The sequence below is a fragment of the Podarcis filfolensis genome, assembly GCF_964270895.1.
Source record: "Podarcis filfolensis genome assembly, chromosome: 7".
NCBI classification, from domain to species: domain Eukaryota; kingdom Metazoa; phylum Chordata; class Lepidosauria; order Squamata; family Lacertidae; genus Podarcis; species Podarcis filfolensis.
Window position 1 is genome coordinate 29,991,265 of NC_139603.1, and position 22,261 is coordinate 30,013,525.

The 22,261-nt window shown below is 44.6% G+C and overlaps 1 protein-coding gene across 1 annotated transcript; it reads left to right on the forward strand.

Moving 5' to 3' along the window:
- The first annotated feature begins 447 nt into the window (after nucleotides 1-447).
- SMIM13 (small integral membrane protein 13) lies at nucleotides 448-11,601 on the forward strand. The gene is made up of 2 exons (XM_083624137.1): nucleotides 448-1,127; nucleotides 6,704-11,601. Exons 1-2 carry the CDS (start codon nucleotides 1,052-1,054, stop codon nucleotides 6,886-6,888), a joined length of 261 nt encoding a protein of 86 aa, XP_083480263.1. The 5' UTR covers nucleotides 448-1,051; the 3' UTR covers nucleotides 6,889-11,601.
- The last annotated feature ends 10,660 nt before the right edge of the window (nucleotides 11,602-22,261 follow it).

Below are 22,261 nucleotides of genomic sequence, written 5' to 3' on the forward strand. Positions count from 1 at the left end.
AGGGGACATTGTTTTCTGATTTTCCTCCCATCCGCCTCCCTTGCAAAGATACTGTGTACATTTAAACACCGGAGCCTCTTGCTCTTCTAGCCAGGTTGCAGACATGGAAGAAAGAATACGTGGTTTTAAATGTGTGTGTATGTGAAAGTTCAAATTTTTTATATCTAAAACGCTCTCCACAGCCATCCGAAGCGATTTGGAGAACCACTGCCCTGATTTAGAAAACCACTGCCCTGATTTGGATCTATGACAATTCTCTCCCCCTCCCCCGCCCCCGCGTCTTTCAATCAACTTGAGCCAAACGCGGGGAAGGCGGGCCTTCACCCGCAAGGCCCGATGGGAACCGAAGTCCCAGTCTCTCTCTTTCTTCCGTGCGCCGCCAGGGCTCTCACCTCTACGTTAAAACCACACTTCCCATGATGCCTTCGCTGAAGAGTCCGGAGAAAAGAGAGAGACAGCCATGTCCGGGTGATGGGAGGCTGAGCTCCCTCCCTCCTTCTCCCGGCTCTTTTTTTTTTTGCGGCTGCCGGGGGTGTTTTCAGGGAGGGGGAGAAACCACTCTGCGGCTGGTGGAGGGGGGCGACGGTGTTGGCGCCCTTCCTCCCCCCGCGGAAGGAGCGATGGAGCTGCCGCCTCTCAGCCTCCGGGCCGGGAGGAAATAGCGCTCTGCCCACTCTCAGCTGCACGTCTCCCTTTCGGGACCACCGGTGCCGCCGCTCCTCTTGCTTTCTTAACTTCCCAAAGCCCTGGGAGCCCCTTACTCTGACTAATTTTTAATCCTTGTAGTTTGGGCTTCATTTATTTCCCCTGTTCCACCCTTCGAGCTCCGGGTCTCCTGGAGCCCTCGTCCTGCGGAACTCCCTGCCTCTTGATTGCCAGCGCGAAGCCCTCGGGAAAGGGGGCAAGCGCGCTCCAGCCCATCCGTTTGCTTGTCGCGGTGGATTCTCCACTCCTGGCGGGCAGCGATGTTGCTGTCTCCTCTCTCCTCCTCGTCGTCTTTCCCGCAGTTAACCCAAGGGAACCGTGAAAAGCAAAGCTCTTAGTTGCGAAAATGTGGCAAAGCATTGGCCTGTCCTTGCTGGTCGTCGTGGCCGCCCTCGCTTGCTTTCTGCTGCTAGTGCTTTGCGGTGAGTACTTTCTATTGATCTATCTTCCAGTAACCAGAAGTGTCTTGCCTTTCTCCTCTATCTCCGTTCCCTTTCCTGTGGTGGAATAAAAGGAAAGAAGAGAAAGGTGCAATAGCATGAAACAATAATGATTTCCCCAGCCTTTCTTTGTCCACTTTGATTTTGGGAATGATGCTAAATTATCATCCTCATTGTGGTCCAGCTAGAAAGCCACAAGTGTTGCAATAAGCCTGGGGGATGTGGGTTCAAATTCCCACCCAGTCAGGAAGGTCACTGGGTGATCTTTGGGCCAGCCATTGTCCCTCATCCTTACCTACCTCACAGGGTGGTTGTTCTAATAATAAAACGGAAGAGGGGAACAGCATATTCTTCCTTGAACTCTTTAGAGAAAAGGCAGGATATAAATATAAGTGAAAGACATAAAAATAAACAAGCCACACACTTATTATGGGTGAATACTCAGACAAGAGGCCCTTAAACGGATTCACGTTAAACCTGTTGTTCTAATTGTGTGGGTGTGTTAGGACACACACACACCCTGGATTTGTGATGAGGCAGGTGAGTGGAGGAAAGAATATGGTCCCCTTTCCCTTTTTTACTCAAGAAAAGATGAAAACCTAAACACTTACTAAAAATATAATTCCAACTGAGATTGTAAGATGTCACCAGAGTTGATTATCTAGATTTCTTTTCAAAAGACCAAACTGATAAAAAGGACTTTGGTGGCGTGGAAGTTTGCTAGATGGAGTCTATCTTGGTGTCCAGGCAGTAGCTTATAGTCCCAAAACAGCAGCAATAAGGAATCATCGTCCAGCTTCCAAAAATAGCCAGGAATGAAGTTAAGAAGAGTCTGTGTTATCTGAATGATGGTGTGTAGTTATTTAACCCTTAAGAGCTTTGGGCTTGAATGGAAGCAGTTGGTGGTTTTTAAGACAGCCGCAGGTGCTATGATAGCTGGCATCCATTTATTTTTGGCCTGTTTTATCTCTAATCATACAGGTTTTGCAACTGGCCAAAGCACAGAAAGAAACTTGCCTGGCAGGGATGATAGTGGGATGAGCATGTGCACCACTGGCGGGGGGGGCACAGTTGCTGGCACCTCTGGTTAAAAGGATCAGGTAGCAGGTAATGCGGGAAGCTGCTGCCCTGCTGTGGTACATATTTAAAGCAATATTATACCACCTTAAGTGGCCATGACTTCTCCCAACGAATCCTGGGAGCTGTAGTTCCTTAAGGTTGCTAGAGGGTTGTTAGGGGACCCCTGTTCTCCTCACAGAAGGACAGTTCTCAGGGTGGTTTTAATAGGGGGCCGTTCTTCCCATGGAATTCTGGGAATTGTTGCACTTAGAGGCCTCCTAAGAATTCCCAGCACCCTTAATAAACTACACTTCCCAGGATTCTTTGGGAGAAGCAGTGGCTGTTTAAGGTGGTATGGTGCTGCTTTAAATGGATAGTGTGGATGGGGCCCTCGGGGTTAGACAGTCCTTGGCTAGATGGACAGCCTGATCTGGTATAAGGCAGCTCTTCATAAAAATGAAAGGAATGTTGAACCAAGTGCTGAACCAAGACTTACGAAGCTTAGAAGGGTGTCACATTCTGCAGTCTCTTAGGACTCAGCGAGCGTCGCGTAAGCTCGTCATGAGCCTATTGTCGGGGTTCAGTCCTGCCCAGCTGAAACCTGAGGTCTCCTAAAAGGAGGAGAAAGGGGAGCAGTGCCCCAGCAGATCGCCATGCTGCGAGCAAAGAGCCATTTGCTCTGGACATTCATTGCTGAACCAACAGCTTTCTCGCAGCTCCAAGCTTCTTGATCCAGAAATATGGATCCTTCACAACCCCTAGGCATCACTGCTCCCTTCCCACTGCCTTATTGCTGGTGATGGTATGTGACAATGACAGAAGTTAGTGAACCCTGCAGGGTTTTTACATTTGCAATGAAGCCACAACACCTGGTGCATTAAAATAAGACACTTGCAAGATTTTGGCCTGTATGACTAAATTGCCGTGAATGTTTTTCTTTCAATACCCATGTGGGTCAAATTGAAAGCACTTTTTCGTAGAACAAAATTTACAGCCGTAGATGTTACATATGCAGCGTTTTTTTTGAAATGGAGGCATGGTTTATAAAATTGGGGGGAAGGCAAATAAGTGGCTGAAAAAGCTGTGCATGTTTTGACTTCCAAGACACTTAAGGGGTGATATGATAGCAGTTGGAGCTGGACCCTTATCATTAGGCAGAATGACATGGCTGCCTCTGGTGCACTGAAGGATGCTATCCTGTAGCTATTGTTAAGTACCGTAAGTGTCCAGATGGCTTTATATGGAACACGGAAGGGGTTTCCTTCTTGACAGGAGATTACCCACCACATTCTGATACTCTCACATTTCATGGAGACACACAGCTTGTGTACAAACACCTGTTAAATACAGTAAGCATGCAACTTACATGCATTTATTTGTGCACATTCAGCTTTACATACATGGCGATATAGATAAATAATAAAGGGGGTGGGGTTCCAGGAAAAATGACTTTGGCAATCCCACCTACCATTGCAGCCGATGGGTTTTGACCATACACAATTTTGGCTTTAGGTGCGATCCCCAGAAAGTAACCCCCACGTAAGTTGCAAGATTCCTCTCCCAACAAGAGTTGGGTAGGAAATTGCCAAGTGCAGCTTTTGCAACAACAGTAATATACAAGTGACAGATGAAGCAGGACCTGGTGGAAATTTTCTCCTTTTAATGTAAATCCTAGACCTTTTAGAGTTACTTAAAAAAAACAAAACAATTTTGAACATGGCATCAAGTTTGGGGAAAAATCTATATTGCTAATACCTGAAACTAGAAATCTTTTCAAATTTTCACCTAGTATAGTATGTATTATGCATGGAATGTAATTTCCTGACCTTTTATGTATTCACTGAAGGCCTTCATTGATGGCAAACAAAAGCTTGTGGACATTGGGAAATTTCAATTTCAATTCATGTTGCTAAAGATTATGGGCAGGGAGCATAATGTCTTGGGCTGGAACTGGGAGTCGCCTTCAAATATCTGAAAGGCTGCCACACACAGAAGATGGTTTGCTCCCTGTTACTCCACAGGGCAGGGCTAGAATCAGTGGGTGGATGTTACAGGGTACCTGATCTCGGCCAAACATTAGGTGTAACTACCAAGTCAAGTCAAGTAACCTTTATTGGCATCACATAAGAACATTCAGAATACATTCAGAATAGATAGGCCAGTGCGATCTCATCGCCCACCCCCCCAACGGCACAGTCACCCGCCAAAGGGCAGAAGAGGTGAGCAACATCACTGTGGGTTTCCAGCACGGGCAGGATCCTGTAGCGTACTTCAGCGACAAAAAAAAATCAAATAGAGGAACTTAGCTACTGTGTTGTTGAGCTCCTGGTCTCTCCCCTGTAATAAGAAGCGCATAACCTCCGTCTCTGGTTTCCATGTTGGATACATAGATGGTCTAGAAATTGTTGGCGGAGATCATCATACATTTTTCATTTAAGGGCCATGTGAGCTAGAGTTTCCACCAGGTGGTAACAACCTAGTGGCAAGAGCTGTTTGCCAATGGAACGGCCTTCCTTGAGAGGTGGGGGGGGGCATCGCTCTTCCTGCAAGGTTCTTCCCAGATCTTTGATTCTAGGAATAGAACACAGACTTGTCACGGGAGTTGTGTTCTATGGTGCTTGCCCTCCTCTCCTTGTATTGCTCTGGTCCTGCTGTGACCGAGATGGATACAGCTGCTTATCCTCAGATGCCGAGATGAGGTGTTCCGGATTATTTCATTGCCAATAACTGAAAGCAGCTGCTTGTGCCCCTGTAGGAATTTGGCAGATGCTTTTAAAAGATGCTGGGTTTTGTTTACTTTTGCTTTGCTGCTTTTCCAGGTGACCTGCTCGAGCTTAACTCTTTCAGCATTTGGGTGTTGGGTAAAGGGGGCTTCTTTCGACCAAACCACCAAAGGCTTCGAACATTAGATGGTGTCTTGTGACAATATAGTATTTGCTTCCTGCGGAAAAGTGATCTGTGGCATAGACTTTGTTTTAAAAAAACATAGCAACCAGGAGGTGTAACTGGATAGGGAAAAACGAGGGATTGTAAAACCTCAAAAATTGATGTGAGTGTGTAGCCGGCAGGTGCAGGAGCACCTGAAAGCCTTTAACAACCAGCCTCCTGTATACCTGAAGGAGCATCTCCACCCCCATCGTTCAGCCTGGACACTGAGATCCAGTGCCGAGGGCCTTCTGGCAGTTCCCTCATTGTGAGATGTGAGGTTACAGGGAACCGGGCAGAGGGCCTTCTCGGTAGTGGCGCCCACCCTGTGGAACACCCTCCCTTCAGATGTGAAGGAAATAAGCAGCTATCCTATGTTTAAAAGACATCTGAAGGCAGCCCTGTTTAGGGAAGTTTTTAATATTTAATGCTGTACTGTTTTTAACATTTGATTGGGAGCCGCCCAGAGTGGCTGGGGAGACTCAGCCAGATGGGCGGGGTATAAATAATAAATTATTATTATTATTATTATTATTATTATTATTATTATTATTATTATTATTAAAGGTTGCTTGCTTTTACTGTCGCTATGTTTGCTTTTGCAGTACAGCTGTCCTTTTTGACAATCTGCCTTTCAGTTTCTTTCATCATTGACTTGAAATCTCTGGATTTTACAGTCTGGATTTATACAACTTTCTGGTCTGCCTGGCCCTAGTTTGACACTCTAACCACTATACCACGCTGATTCTCAGCAGTTAGATAGGTTGTCTTGCCTTTCCTCCAGGGAGCTGAAGGCAGCGCGCATGTTCCCATCTCTGCATTTTATCCTTACAACAGTCCTCTGAACAAGGCAACAGGGCTCCCCCCAGGGGAACTTACAGGAACTCAGTTCCGGCACCTCTCAGTTGGGTGCCATTGCCATTATAAGAGAACAAAGGACTTGTTCACAGTGATTTCCGGCACCTCCTTTTTTAGGAAAATAGCACTGCCTCTGAAGTTTTACCATTCTACTGGCACTTGGAGACATATCAGTATAGACAAGCATGCCCCCCCCCACGATCTCTGGACTCCAACCTCCTGCTTTAATTGTTATTCCATTTTAACAGGCTTGTTTTATTGTGCATTTAAAATGTTTATTAAAATATTGCATGTTTAAAATGTTTGATGTTTTGATGGAATTGTGTGTATTTATTGTGTGTTTTCAATTAACACGCATTAATATTTTGTAATTGTCTTTTATACTTGGAAACCGCTTAGAAGCCACTTTGCTGATTAAGCGGTATATAAAACAATAATGGTTGTGATGATGATGATGATGTGTGGAGTGGGGACTTGAACCTGAATCTTCACTGTCACAGCCCAGCAGTCCAGCAGCTACATCACACTGGCACTTAAGCTTTCTGTGTGTGCCAAAGGTAACATAAACATCTACACATACATCTATTTGTGTATGGGGCAATGTGTGTGTGTGTGTGTGTGTGTGTGTTTAGTTGCCCTGGCACAGCCTCTTCTTGTTTTTCTATGTAGATGTTCACAACATCAACTTTTTTTTCCTTTCCTGGCACCTTCTGTAGGTTGGTACGTTGTCTGGCACCTCTTCCTGTCGCAGTTCCGGTTCTTACGAGAGCTGATAGGAGACACAGGATCTCAACAAGGGGATAATGCTGTGGTTGAGCCCGAAGCAGAGCAGGATGTGCCAGCCGCTCCCCAGAGGAGATCTGCCCGGCAGCGAAGGGCACCTGCTGAAGAAGCAACTTAATTGGAGCTTCCTGGGCAATCCTCAAGAGATGGGCAGCCGGCGACTCTTCTGTGGCTTAGTAGTTTGGTGTTGCTGATACGCCAAACGAGGGTGGCCAAGGATTTGTGAATTCCTTTACTCCTGGAATTTAACAATGCACTGCTTCGGAAGAGGTTCCGGCGAGATTTTAATGGAGAGCAAGATGGGACCGAAGAGAAACAGGGAGAGCGGAGCCGAAATGGCTCCTCCCTGCTCGGGAGAAGAGTCGGCCGGGAGTGCCACTCCTGGGTCTGTTCCTCAGTGGTTAGGCCCAGCGTGAATCTGTGGATGAGCTTCCCAAAGCTGAAAATGGTTACTGACTGCTTTTGTGTAGGACTGCAACTCATCGCAGGTGGCATCTCTTGCGACCCTTCATTTCTACGTCTTGCAAAGAGGAAGCGTGTCTTTACTTGAGCCTTATCCACTTACACAAGGGTGTTCTGCTTTGGTCAGTGGCCTAAAAGCGTGCCTCTGTCCATGGGCTAAATTCGCTATTAGGCTCATGTGGAGGCGTTGACAACTGACTTAAACATAAGTGGGCAATGAAACACAGCATTTTAGTTTCAATGCACAGCAGTTCCTTGCTTTGCTTTGCTTTTAATCTTACGATCTCATGAGGCTTGTGCACGAGTGTGTATGTGTCGTCAAATCCTTTCTTATTTCCATAATAGAGAGAGGACAGGAGTATCTGTTACAAACCTTTCATGGAATGTCTTTTTTTTTATTTCACTAACTAATTGGTTTGAAGTAAGCTTCTTTTTTTTTTGCATCCTTTGCACCAAAAATCAGTTGAAACGAGTTACAGACAAACCTCTGGGGGGCAGCTTTTTAACCATGGTCTCTCCCTATTGCTAAATTGTATGACTGGGACCTTTGCATCTTTTGTTCCTCAAACAAATGATCAGTTTAGCAAATGCATCTGCTTTGCCTTCGGGCAAAGGGAGCCCCCACTTGATTGACACTGCTTTCAGTATTGCTAAATTCATAAAACTAGCACCTGTAACTGTAGTAGAAGATAACTGATACTGACTTTGAACCAGTGGTAGGTAAGAGATGATGATGCCCCCCCCAGGATGCTCATGGCTGACTTTTCCTTCAACTCCGGGATGTGTCTTGTTGAGTTGTGTTGACTTTCTTCTTGTTCAACTCCTTGCAGTTTTGCTCATCATTGACTACGGAAAAGTGTCTTAATGCTTGATAGCAGCTGAAATCAAGCCCTCCTGAAGACTTTTATCTATAGACTCCTCATCTTGAACAGCAACCTTGAGTGACCTCCTTTAACATTTGGGTCAAGAGCCTTGTTTGTTTGGGGTTTTTGTTTGTTCCTTGTCTAGTTACCTGTGTACACCCTTTGGAAAAGCAAAAAGCAATTTGAAGATGACAATATTCACAAACCCATCAATGGCTCCTATCTTCCCACCCTCTGAAGTGGTTGCCCTGCTCTTATTTTATTTTCTTGGAAACTCCTCTCTGTTCTGTTTTTAATTAATAGCTATTGGAGCATGTAATGAACATGGCAGTACAGGCCTGTTTCATGTACTGCGCGACAGCAAACCTGGGTCTGTGCACGTAAAAAAATGACACTCTTAAATCTGAAGACATTGCAAATGAAAACCCTGGCGTATCAAAAAAGATTTCTGCAACTGGCTTCTTTAAGGTGGATGTGGTGGGAGGAAATACTTGAAATTAAATAATGCCAGTTGTTTTCAGACTAATCTGCCTCATTTTCTCCCCCCTCCCAATCCGTCCCACAAATGGTTGCCTTATCAGATTTATATAACAACAGTCCACTGGATGATATCAGCTTTAAAAAAAAATGCAGCTCAAAACTTATTTGTCCATGAAAGCCAATGACCGATTGTTCCCTGCCTCCCATTAGACTTTGTGTTGCACCTGCTGATTTTCAGGGTTCACCAGACATTTTCAAATTTGTGAAACTCTCGTGAGCACCGCACTCCCGTGTAATGTAACCATGCCCCTACTGTAACCTATTCTATTGGCTCCTGTAAAATGCTTCCTTCAAGACTTCAGTGGAGGCAAGCAGAGCAGCTCCTGGAAAGGCCTGTGGGTGCCACGTTGGTGACCCCTGTTTGAAATTTTCATCCTGTTTCTGATGGCTCTTGTTTTTCTCTGTAATAGATACTCTGAAAAGGCTTCACTTAGGGAGGAAGCTAATCCTGGAAGCTCATTCCAGGATGTGGAAGGGCACCAGACACCCCTCCTGCAACTTGGTGAAATGTCCGTACCGTAGCTGCATGGCTGGAATGCTAGCGCTGGTTATCTGTTCCCTCTGAACCAAGGAATGGATCATCCACCGGGCAGTTTCAGGAGTGGGCAAAATTGTGGCTGTACAGGGCTGTAATGACCTCACCTTCAAAGGAAAGAAGCACAGTGACTTCGGAGTTGATGAGGGCTTATTGCTTGCCTAGATTTTCCTTCAATGTAGCATTCAGCAGTGTGACACAGAGGGCTCAGGGAAAGCTTGTTGACACGGTGCCCTTCTGGCTAGATTGGTATCCCTTGTCCAGCTCACTGCTTCTTGAACAGGACACCTGTAATCATTTCCTCCTGACATTTTGGCAAATGGAGAACGCTATCCCCTAAGCAATCCTGCTGCCCCAGTCTATTTCATACCAGTAGCACTGCACCTGCCGACAATGTAGCACTCTTCTAGCTATGTTTGCACATCACATGCTTGGTCCACACCAAGTAGCTTTCGCCTTTTGGATAATCCAATCAGTTACAGGCCGAGTACTCTTCCCGCCGAGCCCCCTCCTGCATCCCAGTCAAGCTTGGCTGTGGTGAAGAGTTTGGTTGAAACGCTACGCACGTTAGCTGTGTACTGAGTTCATGAGCATTTCCTGCGAAAACAGAGATGGAGAAGCTTCGGCCCTCCAGATGTTGGTGGGCTACCATCACCCTTGATCATTGGCTGTGCTGGGCTTGATGGGAGCTGGCATCCAATGATGTGTGGACGGCCCAAGGTTCCCCAGCCTGTGCTAAAAGGTTCTCGAATGAATTGTGATGTCAGTCAGAGCCCCCCAAAAGGCCAAGGGAAGATCCCTTGAAGTCTGGTTGGAGGAGGAGGGCTGCTCCCCTGAGCTGGAAGTATTCCTTAATGGAAGCATTGGTGGGGAGATGTGACGCCATGGACTCTCCATTGACTCATGCCGTAAAGAGCAGGTGGCAGTGACCTCTAGATTCTCCCAGGCCCACAAACAGCCCCAAAGCAGAGACTGAAGAGCTTTCAGTGACAGTGGATTGAGGTAGTTGAATAGGGGGAAGTCAAAATGCTTCTCTCAAGCAGATCCGATCTGTTTCTCCTTAATGCAAGCTTGCATTTAGTACAAACAACAACAACGTTATCGTTCACAAACCTGCACCAGGGTTTGGACTTGCCCAGAGACTAATGGAAAGGTTACCTAACTGCAGGTACTCTTTACACTGATCAGTGACTATGAGTTGACTCAGTCACATAAGAAGTGGAGGCAGGTTCTAGCCACAAAGGCTAGCTGGAGTGTATTGAAGTGGTGCAGTTGAGTTAAAATAAATTGCACCTTTAGCAGATAAATGGTTTTCTTCAGGACCTTAGAGCACGTTGCACCACCAAGGCTTGTGGAAGTCATGTGAGACCCAGTGAAATTCCATGCAGGTTTACTTTGAAATTTACCACCGTTCTCACTGCTGCTTACTCAATAACAACAACAAAGGGTTGCAGCTTTTGGCCTATGCAAGCATGGGCAATTGACTATGTGAAAGTGCTTCATAGGAGATAAGGGCATGTGCTCTCTATATAGCTTGCCACTTGCAAGAGTGGCGCTGTGTGTGTGTGTCACTTTGCACGTAGTGTCCAGTTGTGACATGTGTTTTGCAGTTGGGAATTTTGCCTTAACAAACAAACAAACCTGCTCTTTGTCCCCCGTTTCACCTAAAATTCAAGCTATTTTATCTGGACCCGTTTAAGAAAACCCATTTTAGCTGTTGCTCATCTTTTCTTCAAACATTATGGAATTTTAATACATGCAAGGGAGTTGAGAGTTTTATGTTTGTCGCTTCCTCTGTTAGTATTGCAACCATTTTAATGAATATGGCATTCAGTAGTTTGACCCGCTAGCTGCCGACATCCTTATGACTTCCACAGATAAGTTGGGTAAACACTCGGCATGCAGACATAAACAGAAATAATAGTAGATATTATTCCTCCCCCCCCCCCCAAAATGAAGATTGCATTTAAGATCCGTTTGCTTACAAAATGCTCCTTTGTCTCTACCGCGGTGCAACTAGTAGGTGTCACATTGTGGAAACACCAGGTAGCTTTGTAAATTAACACAGTCTGAATCGTTCATTTGCAGCGCTGCTGTTGCAGTCATCTCTGGGATATGCCGTTCACTGCAGCACAGCTGATAAGTAGTTTTGCTGCTTCTGGTGACATTCGCAGTGAATTAGTTTACACCTGCAGATGTTCCAACATCAGTCATGGACAGCGTTATACGGAGATGGCCGCAGTAACAACACATGCGGTTTCCTGTGCTCATTGGTTAAATATGTATACTGTACCAAATGTTTTTGTGTGTTCTGACTCCATCATGCTAACTATTTTCTCTTTTTTAATTATTATTTCTTAACTTAAAACTGACTCCACCAGTAACTTGACAAATAAAATGTAAACAACCCAGCTTGATATGGGTGCCCAAACTTTTTCTATCTGGATTTTTTTGTACACATGATTCATTTATAGCGTGCCCGCTTCCAAAGGTTTGGAGCCGGGGTAGGCAGAAGGTAGGTTGGGATTTACTGGTAGGTCTCTGGGTGGTCGACAAGTGGATCAGCAAGGCTTTCTGACAGCCAGGCAGTGGCAGTGAGGCTGGGAGCACGGCATTATTTCAACCAAAGGAATATCTTGGAGCTAAATGGCAGTCCCACAAGCAACACATTGCAGTAATCTAACCCTCATGTAACAGGAGCATGAATAACTCTGGCCGGGCAATCTCAGGCCAGGAGAGGCCACAACAATTGTTTTTCCTACAATGCTAAACAAGATGACATTCTAAATGCGTATTTTGTTATAAATGCTTTTTTAAAAAATAGATTCTTGCAACATATAACAATATCATACATAACATATCCCACTCTAACCCAGAAGATGGAGTTTAGGCAACACATCCAAAATAGCATAAGTTCCTACCCTGCAGCTCATGCTAACCTAAAAGTTTTAGAATGTGAGGGGAATCCTTTATTTTCATTTTTAGTCATAATAAACCTGCACCAGTCAGTTGCAAAAGAGCCTTTATGCTTCATACATTGTGCTAACTTTATTTTATTAGCCGTTTTCCCCCATAAGCATTATTCACCCTAATTTATTACACCGGTTTGTTCAAAGAAGCTCCACCCCCCCTTTTTCTTCCCATAGCTCATTATGAGCCAGGCTGCCACTAAGAGAAACCTTACTAGGGATTTGCACTAGGGGTGCAGATCCAGCTCTGGATATCTGAAAGTGTTTTGTCCAGTAACTGCTTTTATTTCAAGAAATAACTTCCCCCACATAGTTTCGTTGGTACATTTTTAAATCATTGCTGAAAAGATCTGGCAGAATGGCCTGCCAAACTGACACAGGTTGGAAATGGGCAGATCTGTCTGTTCCTACTGTATAATAGCCAAATCAGAAGAGGGCACCTCGAAAAATCAGAAGCCTGCAAGCTTGCAGTCAGCACCAGTAGCTCCCCACACGGCAATCCAAACACAGCTAGCCTGAAGCAATAAAGGGAAAATTATATAAATGACTTGATGACTGGCTGTAGACAGCTCTTTTCAACTTTGTGTTATTAATTTCATGCTTTCTCAAGCCTTATCTAAAAAAATCAAGGCAGCAATAAATACACTAATTATTTAATATTAGCAAGCCCTGACATTTACTAGGGGGATTACTTCGATGATGTACAGAGATACTGAAGCTTCTGCTTTAATAAAAAGGGGGAGGGAGAAGGCTGCTGGTTGATTATCTGTTAATTTATGTTCCAAAGTTTAGCTGGGAAAATACTATGAAATTCAGACCGCAACAAAATCATCTGTTGATAGAAGCCTTCTTAAAATTGGAACAAATTAGGTTTAAATTGAGTCTGGAATTATTTCAATTTCAAGGACTGGCTGGATTCAGAGAAGTGGTGTGAGGCGCCATCCCAAGGGAAGAAGGCTCAGAGCCAAGGGATTGGTGGACAACCACAAGTGGGGGGAGGAGGTGTTGGAAGTTGCAGAAATAACTGGGTTTAGTGAGTGGGCAGAATCTGTGATAGAGAGAAGCCAAGAAGCAGAGACAGAAGCAGAGGCTGGAGAGGAGGGAGGGACAGAGGCAGAGATGAGGCAGGCTGGTGAAGAGTCATAGGTGTCTTTCCCCTCCTGCTGCGACAAGCTCCTCTTTCCTCTGGTCTCCCAGAAGCAGAAGAGTTATGAAGAAGGAGGAACAAAGACAGGCGACAGTCTCAGATTGCTTGGGAAGGACCTGGAGGAGGAGGACACTTATGCAGCGGTGGGAAGGTGGAGATCTTCAGTCCCTACCAACTGCCTCATAGGGACAAGATCTATTGGGACAAGTTGCTATGCTCACTAGGCCTGGCCTTCTGGGCCAACCGTGTTTCCTTGAATAAAGAGTTAACTTCACTGATGCTGTGTGATTTGTTGCCAACCTGCTCCTGACTGCCATTCCTGACACTCAACAGATGGGGGTTCTGTATTTTAGGCTGCAGTCCTGTATTCAATAGGAGTTACCGTACTTCTAAGTAGATGGCATGGGATTATTCTGAGACATCAGTAAAGAAGGGATTAAGGAGTAACTGGCTTTTGTGTGAAGCAAAGTTTAAGGTAGCTTTAGAGCGTCCTGCTCAGCCAAATTTTTTCAGAAACCCCCTTGATAGATTCACATCATTTTCTAAGGGAAGAGGAATGTCTACACAACATGACTGAGGGGCTTCCTGCAACAGGATCCTGCTAGCAAAATCACTACAATTAAAAGACCATGGTTTCTGTGTTGGTTCACCACAAGATGGCACCTCTCAACCAATTTAGCAACACACTGGTGGCTGAAGCCAGTTCTGAAACGTGCCCGGTTTTTTAAAGCATGAAAATGAATAAACAGAACAAACAAGCCCTGTATTAATAATAGGCATGTCATATCTCAATTTGGCTGACAGGACAAATGATGATGTGAGCCTCGTGTTCTCTTCCTCACAAGGCCTTTGGTTACTTAGGATGCTGGGGAGGTGATTGTTTGGCTGCTGTGGTCAAAGAAGTGCATTTATTTGAGTCGGAACAGCAACTCTTTTCCAGCTGCTCTTGCAATAGAGAACATCCTCCCCAAGGACGTTGCAGGACTTAGAAAGTTCTACACCCTCATGCCATGCTGTTATTATTTTGGGAGCAGTAGGCTTCTGAAGACAGTAATTGCACTCAGAACATCACAGAAGAACTTGGTTAGCTGCTGGAAGAACAGTATCCTGGCCTGTTTCAGCAGGTTGTGTCAAGATCAAGGGAAACAATAGCACCACTCTATTCTGCCTTGGTCAGACCCCACCTGAAGTTGTGCGTTTCGTTCTGGGCACCACAGTTTAAGAAGGATATTGACAAGCTGGAATGTGTGCAGAGGAGGGCAACCAAGATGATCAAGGATCTGGAAACCAAGTTGTGTGAGGAACGGTTGAGGGAGCTGGGTATGTTTGGCCTGGTAAAGAGGAGACTGAAAGGAGATATGATAGTCATCTTCAAATATACATGGAAGACAGTTCAATCTTGTTTTCTCCTGCTCTGGAGGGTAGGACCTGAAGCAATGGCTTCAAGTTACGAGAAAGGAGATTCCAACTAAACATCAGAAATAATTTTCTGATTGTAAGAGCTGTTGAACAGTGGAACGGCCTCCCTTGGGAGGTGGTAGATTCTACTTCCTAGGAGGTTAGATGTCCATCTGCCATGGATGCTTTAGTTGAGATTCCTGCATTGCAGGAAGTTGGATTAGATGACCCTCAGGGTCCCTTTCAACACTACACTTCTATGATTCTGCTTTCCATCACTTTTAAAATTGAGTTTATGTTGACCACATGCAGCCTATCAAAACTAACAGGAAGAAGTGTCCCCTCCATAACAGCTGCCCCAAGTTAGCAAATAATAGTAGTCAAGAGGAGGCCACTGGGAGGAGTGAATTGCTCCAGAACAACATGTACTGTATTGCACTGTATTGACACCAAGATTATTGCTGCACTTCCCTTCACACCCACCATATACAGTGGTACCTCGGGTTACATACGCTTCAGGTTACATACGCTTCAGGTTACAGACTCCGCTAACCCAGAAATATTACCTCGGGTTAAGAACTTTGCTTCAGGATGAGAACAGAAATCATGCTCTGGCAGCACAGCAGCAGCGGGAGGCCCCATTAGCTAAAGTGGTGCTTCAGGTTAAGAACAGTTTCAGGTTAAGAACGGACCTCCGGAACAAATTAAGTATTTAACCCGAGGTACTACTGTTCAGAACAAACTCAGGTTGATATAAACACTCATTTCCAGAAGTGGTGCAGTCTTCCTGCAGCCCAGATGAGGTGTGCAGGTGTACAGCGGTGAACTGGATCAGGTTTAAAAAAAAGAAGGGGGAAGGAAGATGAAAATGTAGCTTAAGTCCCCAGTGCTTCAGTTTGGATTCAAGATGGCCGACTTTACAGATTTTCTCTCTTTATGCTGAAACCCTTTGGTACATCCCATGCTTTTCCACAGGGTCTCCCAGCCTTCGGAAGCAGCCTCCTATAGGATGCAAGGGGCTATGCCAGGAAGGGAGAAACAAGAAAGCCCCATTCCTGCTCACAGAGGTTAGCCAAGTCACTGTGTTCTTTGTCACAGTGATTAGACCAGGGCTGTCCTGGTTGGACTACAATTCTCATCACCAGCTAGGTCTGATGGGCCCCTTGCTCCCCAGCCAACATCTAGAGCAGGGTTTCCCAAACTTGGGTTTGCTGCTGATTTTGGACTACAGTTCCCATCATCCCATCATCCCAACCACTGGTTCTGCTAGCTATGGATGATGGGAGTTGTAGTCCAAAAACAGCTGGGGACCCAAGTTTGGGAAACCCTGGTCTAGGTTCCCCAGCCCCATATTATACCAAAAAAAGGAACTGAATTTAGAATGGAATGGTTTTATTCGTTTAATGAAAGCTCAAGTTGTTTCAGTCAAATATTTATTATTCACTGCCTTGAGGTTCTTAAATCAGGAGGAAAGACATAGCCCAAATAAAGTATCCAGCCTACAGGACTGCACCCAACCATGTTATCTGAACAGAGGAGACTCTGGTAAAACTGCCTCAGGAAAAGCCGTTTTAACTGTCATCACCCCAACTTAAAAATTCCATTCTCTACACCGCTCCCCTTAGACAGGACCTTGCATAAGCCTTACGTCAGGTCGCTTGCAATGCCGTATATTCCTTGTGTCTTGTGGCTGCATCGCTTCAGATCATGAGTGTGTTTATTTCTTATTTGAAAGTGCCCTGGTACAAAAACAATGCAACATGTGAATAGCTTATAGATCACAGAGAACTAGAAGATTCAGGAGGGTGTTTTATAACAAGTGCCCTTCTTTCATGTGATATCTGGGGTAGCACAATTGCCTGAGGCACATCAACCACAACCAATGTCCTCCTCAACTAAATAATCACTGCTTCGTGGGTCTCTGAGTTACGAACCATTGATGCACATTCTTCACACAAATATCCACTGTGCCTGGAAGCTATTTCTACTCTTCTCTCTCTCTCCCTAGTTTTTAAATGTGTGGCCTGCCTTCCATTCTCCTGTCTCTTTCCCTCAATCTCAGCATTCAAATCTCAGGAAGAGGGTGTTCCAGACCTCCAAGTGTCCCTATTTTCCAGGGACAGTCCTGGATTTACAGAAGCCGTCCCGGTTTCTGATTTGATCCCAGAATGTTTCCACTTTTCCTTAGGACATCCCTATTTTCGTTGGAGAAATGCTGAAAGGTACGGAGTTATGTCACCCCCAAGCCAAGGCGATAAGCAATTGTACAACCTTTAGAAGCCAACTGAAAGCAGCCCTGTACAGAGAAGGTTTCCCCCCCCCCATGTTTAATGTTTTATTAAGCTTTAACATATGTTGGAAGCCACTCAGATTGGCTGAGGCAACCCAGTCAGATGGGTGGGCTAATAATAATAATAATAATAATAATAATAATAATAATAATAGAATAAGACATCTCTATTTTCATTGGAGAAATGTTGGAGAGTATGGTGTTCTAGAACACACCTGCTGTTCCTTGTCCCTGTATGAGAGGTTTTCAAACTTTCTACCCTCAGGGCCCAATGGAGGTGGCTGAAAAGGAGTGAGGCCCACCAGTCACACAGTGGTGGTAAACAGAAGCAGGATTGGCGTAACCAATCAGAGCAAACAGTAATCTAGAGTTTCCATGGATTGCCATTTGCTCTGATTCAGCTTTAAAGAGTGGACTTCTGTGGGGAAAGCTCCAGAGCAAAAAGAAAAAGGAAAAAAGGAGGGGGGCACTTGGACACAGAGCTTTAAAACACAGAAAGCGTGGAGGAAAGCTAAGTTTGGATAATTCCACTCTCCAGGGAAGCCCGTGCTTCAAGGCAACGTGGCCAACAACTGGAAAAAGTTGAAGAAGGGCTTTGAAGTGTACATCGTTGCTTGTAGTGCAGATATAAAGGATGAGAGATTCCAGACTGTCCTGTTTCTGTACATGAGGACAGGGAGGTTTCTGATGCCTTTTAGTTCACTGATGAAGCTGATAACCAAAATATTTCAGTCTGCTGTTGTGCATTGTTAATAGAAAGTTACACAAGCAGATGCATGAGGGACCCACCTAAAAATACTGCACTCCCTCTTATCTCATTCCATTCTATTTCCTGGTTGTTTATAATTTTTTTAAAAAATGATAATTAATACCAGCTTTTCCTCACCTTTTAATTTCCTTCAACGTCTCCTTTGTCCCTTTCGGCTCAGAGGAGGGAGACCTTCCTCCAGTCTTCCTTCTTTGTCCAGTGATCGAAACACACATTGATCTAGGCGCATTTTGCGACAGGGAATTACATTAGCATGAGCAGTTTCTGAGCTCTGGGTGCAATACTGCACCTAAGATTTCAGATTAAAACTGCAGAGTGGAAGGAAAGGAGGACCATTTTCTGCCTTCCCACTCCCAGCTACTCTCTGAAGACTGGAGAAGAAACCCTATTAAGACTAGACCGTGTGAAAAATGAACATAATATTTTAGCTGCAAGTTCATTCATTTTCAGCTTTGTATTCTTCTCATAAAAAAGTGTGCCTAGACATTCTGCTGTTGCGCCCATAACCTAGGTTTAAAGTGCCATTTAGCTCCTAGCTTTCATATCTCAGTTTCTAACACTGTCTCTGTCTTCTGGCTTGTTGAGAGATACTGCTGTAGAGTGTACAGGATTGGCACAAATGTTTGCTGCTCTGCTGGTACCAGAGAATACAACCCATCTAACAGATAATACTTTTTTCTGTTGAGCCAACTTTTTTGTGGACATAGGCAAGCTTTTTGAGCAACTTAAGTATGACTGGTGAAGTGCCCTATCACCAACAGAAATCCACAGTACTCTATTCCTGATCACTTCACCATTCACCCACAAGTTTAAAACTTTTTTTTTTTAAGTATATAAGGCGACATTATACTGAACTGGGGAAAATGTGTTGCAAATGTTAGCCTAAGGAAATATTATTTTTAGCTTGAGCCGGACATCGAGCCATCCCACAGCTCTGAGCCATGTGAAGTGGTTTACATTGTAATAAAATCAGCATGCATCTAATGATTACTTCAGTGGAGAAACTTCTAGAAGGGATCATTTTAAACCCTCAAAATGACAGTAGGTCCTGCTGTTTTTCTTGGGATGGCCCACTAGCTCTCTCCAATAATGTTCTCCTTACCATAGCCCACATGTAGGTAACTTGAGTTTGCCTCTCAAAAATGCACAATGTAATTCAGGCATAGGGATGTTGGACGAATTTTATTTTCTGTGGATTCCGGTGCAAACTGACCTGATCTGTGCCCCTGGAGCAGCTTGGAATGTTATTATCCTTTGCATTTCATCCATCTTCATATTTTGCAACGTGGTTCTTGACTCCCCAAATGTACCACAACATTTTGAAGTGTGTATATTTTAGGGTTGCCATAAACCCCCGGAGGCACACTCAATTGTCTCTCGAGACAGATAGATGCCAATAATGGCAGTTAGATGCAAGGACTGAAACCCATGAGATCCATGTTCGAATTGCTGCTCAGCCACAAAGCTTACTGAACAATATTAGGACAGTCATTCTCACTTTCTCAGCCTAGCCTACTTTACAGGTTTGTTGTGAGGATAATATGACGTGGGGGGACAACAGGTGCTACCTTAGGCAGGTGAGATGGTAAATGTTATAAATAAAAACCTCCCTAACAAGCTCCTTGAAATGGAAATACAGTATAATAATAATAATATTTAATAATAATAATAATAATAATAATAATAATAATAATAATAATAATAATGTTGCAGCTGGCTTCCTGCTACAATGGCACCAACGCCATGCTTGAAAAAGGCTAAAAAGCTCTTCAACAGACAGCGTGTGGTTCTGAAAAGTGGAATGCCTAATGTAAGCTCCATTACAGCAAAGGACTTTGAGAATTCTGATCTGCAATGTAGTGCAAGCAGGCTATTTGTTTTCAGGAAGGTCGCCCTGTTTCCTTTAAAAGCCAGTACAGCACAAAGCACAAAGGTTATTTTTAATTCCTGTCTGAAGGCACATTAATTACAGCTATTGATAGCCTGCTCAAATCTGCCTGAAAGATAAAAGCATTTGTATGCAGACTGCCCTCAGGAATTTTATCATCTTTCAAAAAAAGAAGCAATGTCTCTTCAGATGAAAAGACGGTGAAAATCCACCTCTCTCTTTCATGTCCCCATCCACTCATCCTCCTGGGTTTTTCCATTTCCACATAGCTGGAGGCAGAGATTTTTAACTTTGACTCGGAAAAGAGCCCAGGATAGATTATCCAGAACCCACAAGCTGCAACAACATCATTCCTGACCCCCTTTTACAGAGCATCAAATGCAAGCTTTTCACAGGGATTGCTCTATGTTGCTTTTTTGGGGTGGGGGTGTGGACAAAAATGTTTTTAATGCTCTGCTGCTAAAACATTAAACAGAATGGCTGACTGGGAGCCTTCTGATGACTGCATTCATTCCCCAACACAGTAAACAATCTTGAGTTGAGTCCAGTTAATAAAATGATGTCTAAAGGGACCATACCCTCCAACATTTCCTCGATGAAAATAGGGACGTCCCATTCCATAATGATAATTTTACTGTTTATACGCCACACATCTTACTGGGTTGCCCCAACCACTCTGGGCAGCTTCCAACATATATAAAAACATAATAAAACATTAAACATTTTTTTAAAAAAAACTTCCCTATACAGGATTGCCTTCAGATGGTTTGGGAGTCGGATAACTCCATAGCCTCCAACATTTCTCCAATGAAAATAGGGACATCCTAAGGAACACGGGTGGCACTGTGGGTTAAACCACGGAGCCTAGGACTTGCCGATCAGAAGGTCGGCGGTTCGAATCCCCGCGACAGGGTGAGCTCCCGTTGCTCGGTCCCTGCTTCTGCCAACCTAGCAGTTCGAAAGCACGTCAAAGTGCAAGTAGATAAACAGGTACCGCTCCGGCGGGAAGGTAAACGGCATTTCCGTGCGCTGCTCTGGTTCACCAGAAGCGGCTTAGTCATGCTGGCCACATGACCCAGAAGCTGTACACCGGCTCCCTCGGCCAATAAAGCGACTGGACCTAATGACTGGACCTAATGGTCAGGGGTCCCTTTACCATTACCTTTTAAGGAAAAGTGAGACGTTCTGGGTTCAAATCAGAAACCAGGACGGCTTCCCTAAATTAGGGACATACCTAGGAAAATAGGGACACTTGGCAGTTCTGAAGGGACTGGGGGGGGGGAATGCAAAGCCCATCATAGCTGCCCACATGCTCACAATTGTTATTGTTCTGCCTAGGCATTTCTAAACTTTTGCAGGGTTTGGCACACCAGTGGCATCTAGCATCTGGTGTCAGTTTCCAAAAACCCGAAGCTGATGCCTGAAGCTTTGGCACTGACCTACATCTAAGAAATAAAACACAGTCCCTCCCAGACTGTGGAGCCAGGCCTTTGACTCATTTGGTTCCCTGTGGCCTTTCTATTTCACCGAGAAAAGTCATTTCAGGGCTCCTCCCTCCCTGAGTTATTATGCTCTGGGTCCAAGTAGATTGTGTGTTGGGGAGCTATATGGCTCGTACAGGGATCTCAGGTGCTTCAGTGTTTAAAGAAGGCCAGTTGCCTTTGAACTTATTCCCATCTCACTTCTGCGAGTAGTGAGAAGTTACAGGAGCACAGAACTGACCCGGACTTGGACCACATTTGCAGACCCTCCAAGTATCCCTATTTTCCAGGGACTGTCCCAGATTTACAGAAGCCATGCCAGTTTCTGATTCAGTCCCTATATGTCCCACTTTTCTTTAGGACGTCATTTTTATTGGAGAATGTTGGAGGGGATGGAGTTATCCGAACCCTCAAGCCATCTGAAGGCAGCCCTGCGTAGAGAAGTTTTTAAATGTTTAATATTTTATTATTATTTTATATATGTTGGAAGCCTCCAGAGTAAATAGGACAACCCAGTCAGATGGGTGGGGTATAAATAGTAAAATTATTATTATAGAATAGGACGTCCCTATTTTCACTGGAGAAATGTTGGAAGGTAAGAATTCACACCATGCACTGGAAGTTCTATGATACCACAGTCTTCCTGGGAGCTATAGCTTGTTAAGGGTGCTGGGAGGTGTTGATAAATTTCTTAGAGTGGTTTAATCATCAAACTCCCTTCACAGGGAACTCTCAAAACTGAATTCTGTCCTTTTGTTCATTTTTCACGTAGGCCTAGATTACATCATCCTTAACTGGGAAGAAAGTCAGACCCATTCTCCGATTGTGTCCCCCCCCCCTCCATTCAGAGAGTTCCAAAAATGATCCTCTACTAGGAAGCAATTAGCTAACTATATTGTCCCCATGGCAATGTATCAGCTGCCGTTTCCTAACAAAGGATGTGCCTGGCTTACGACACATTGCTAAAAATGACTGTGACATAGACAAATCTGCTTCAGACTGCAGGTTAAGTATAAATAAAGCTGACCATGTAGAAGAATATTTGCAAGGAAGCTTCGCTACAGAAGAACAATGGGGGAAAGTTACTGCCTAGGGAACTTTCTCAGCAAGTAAAAATGCTGCAGTCCAGATTCTGGACCTTTAAAAGCT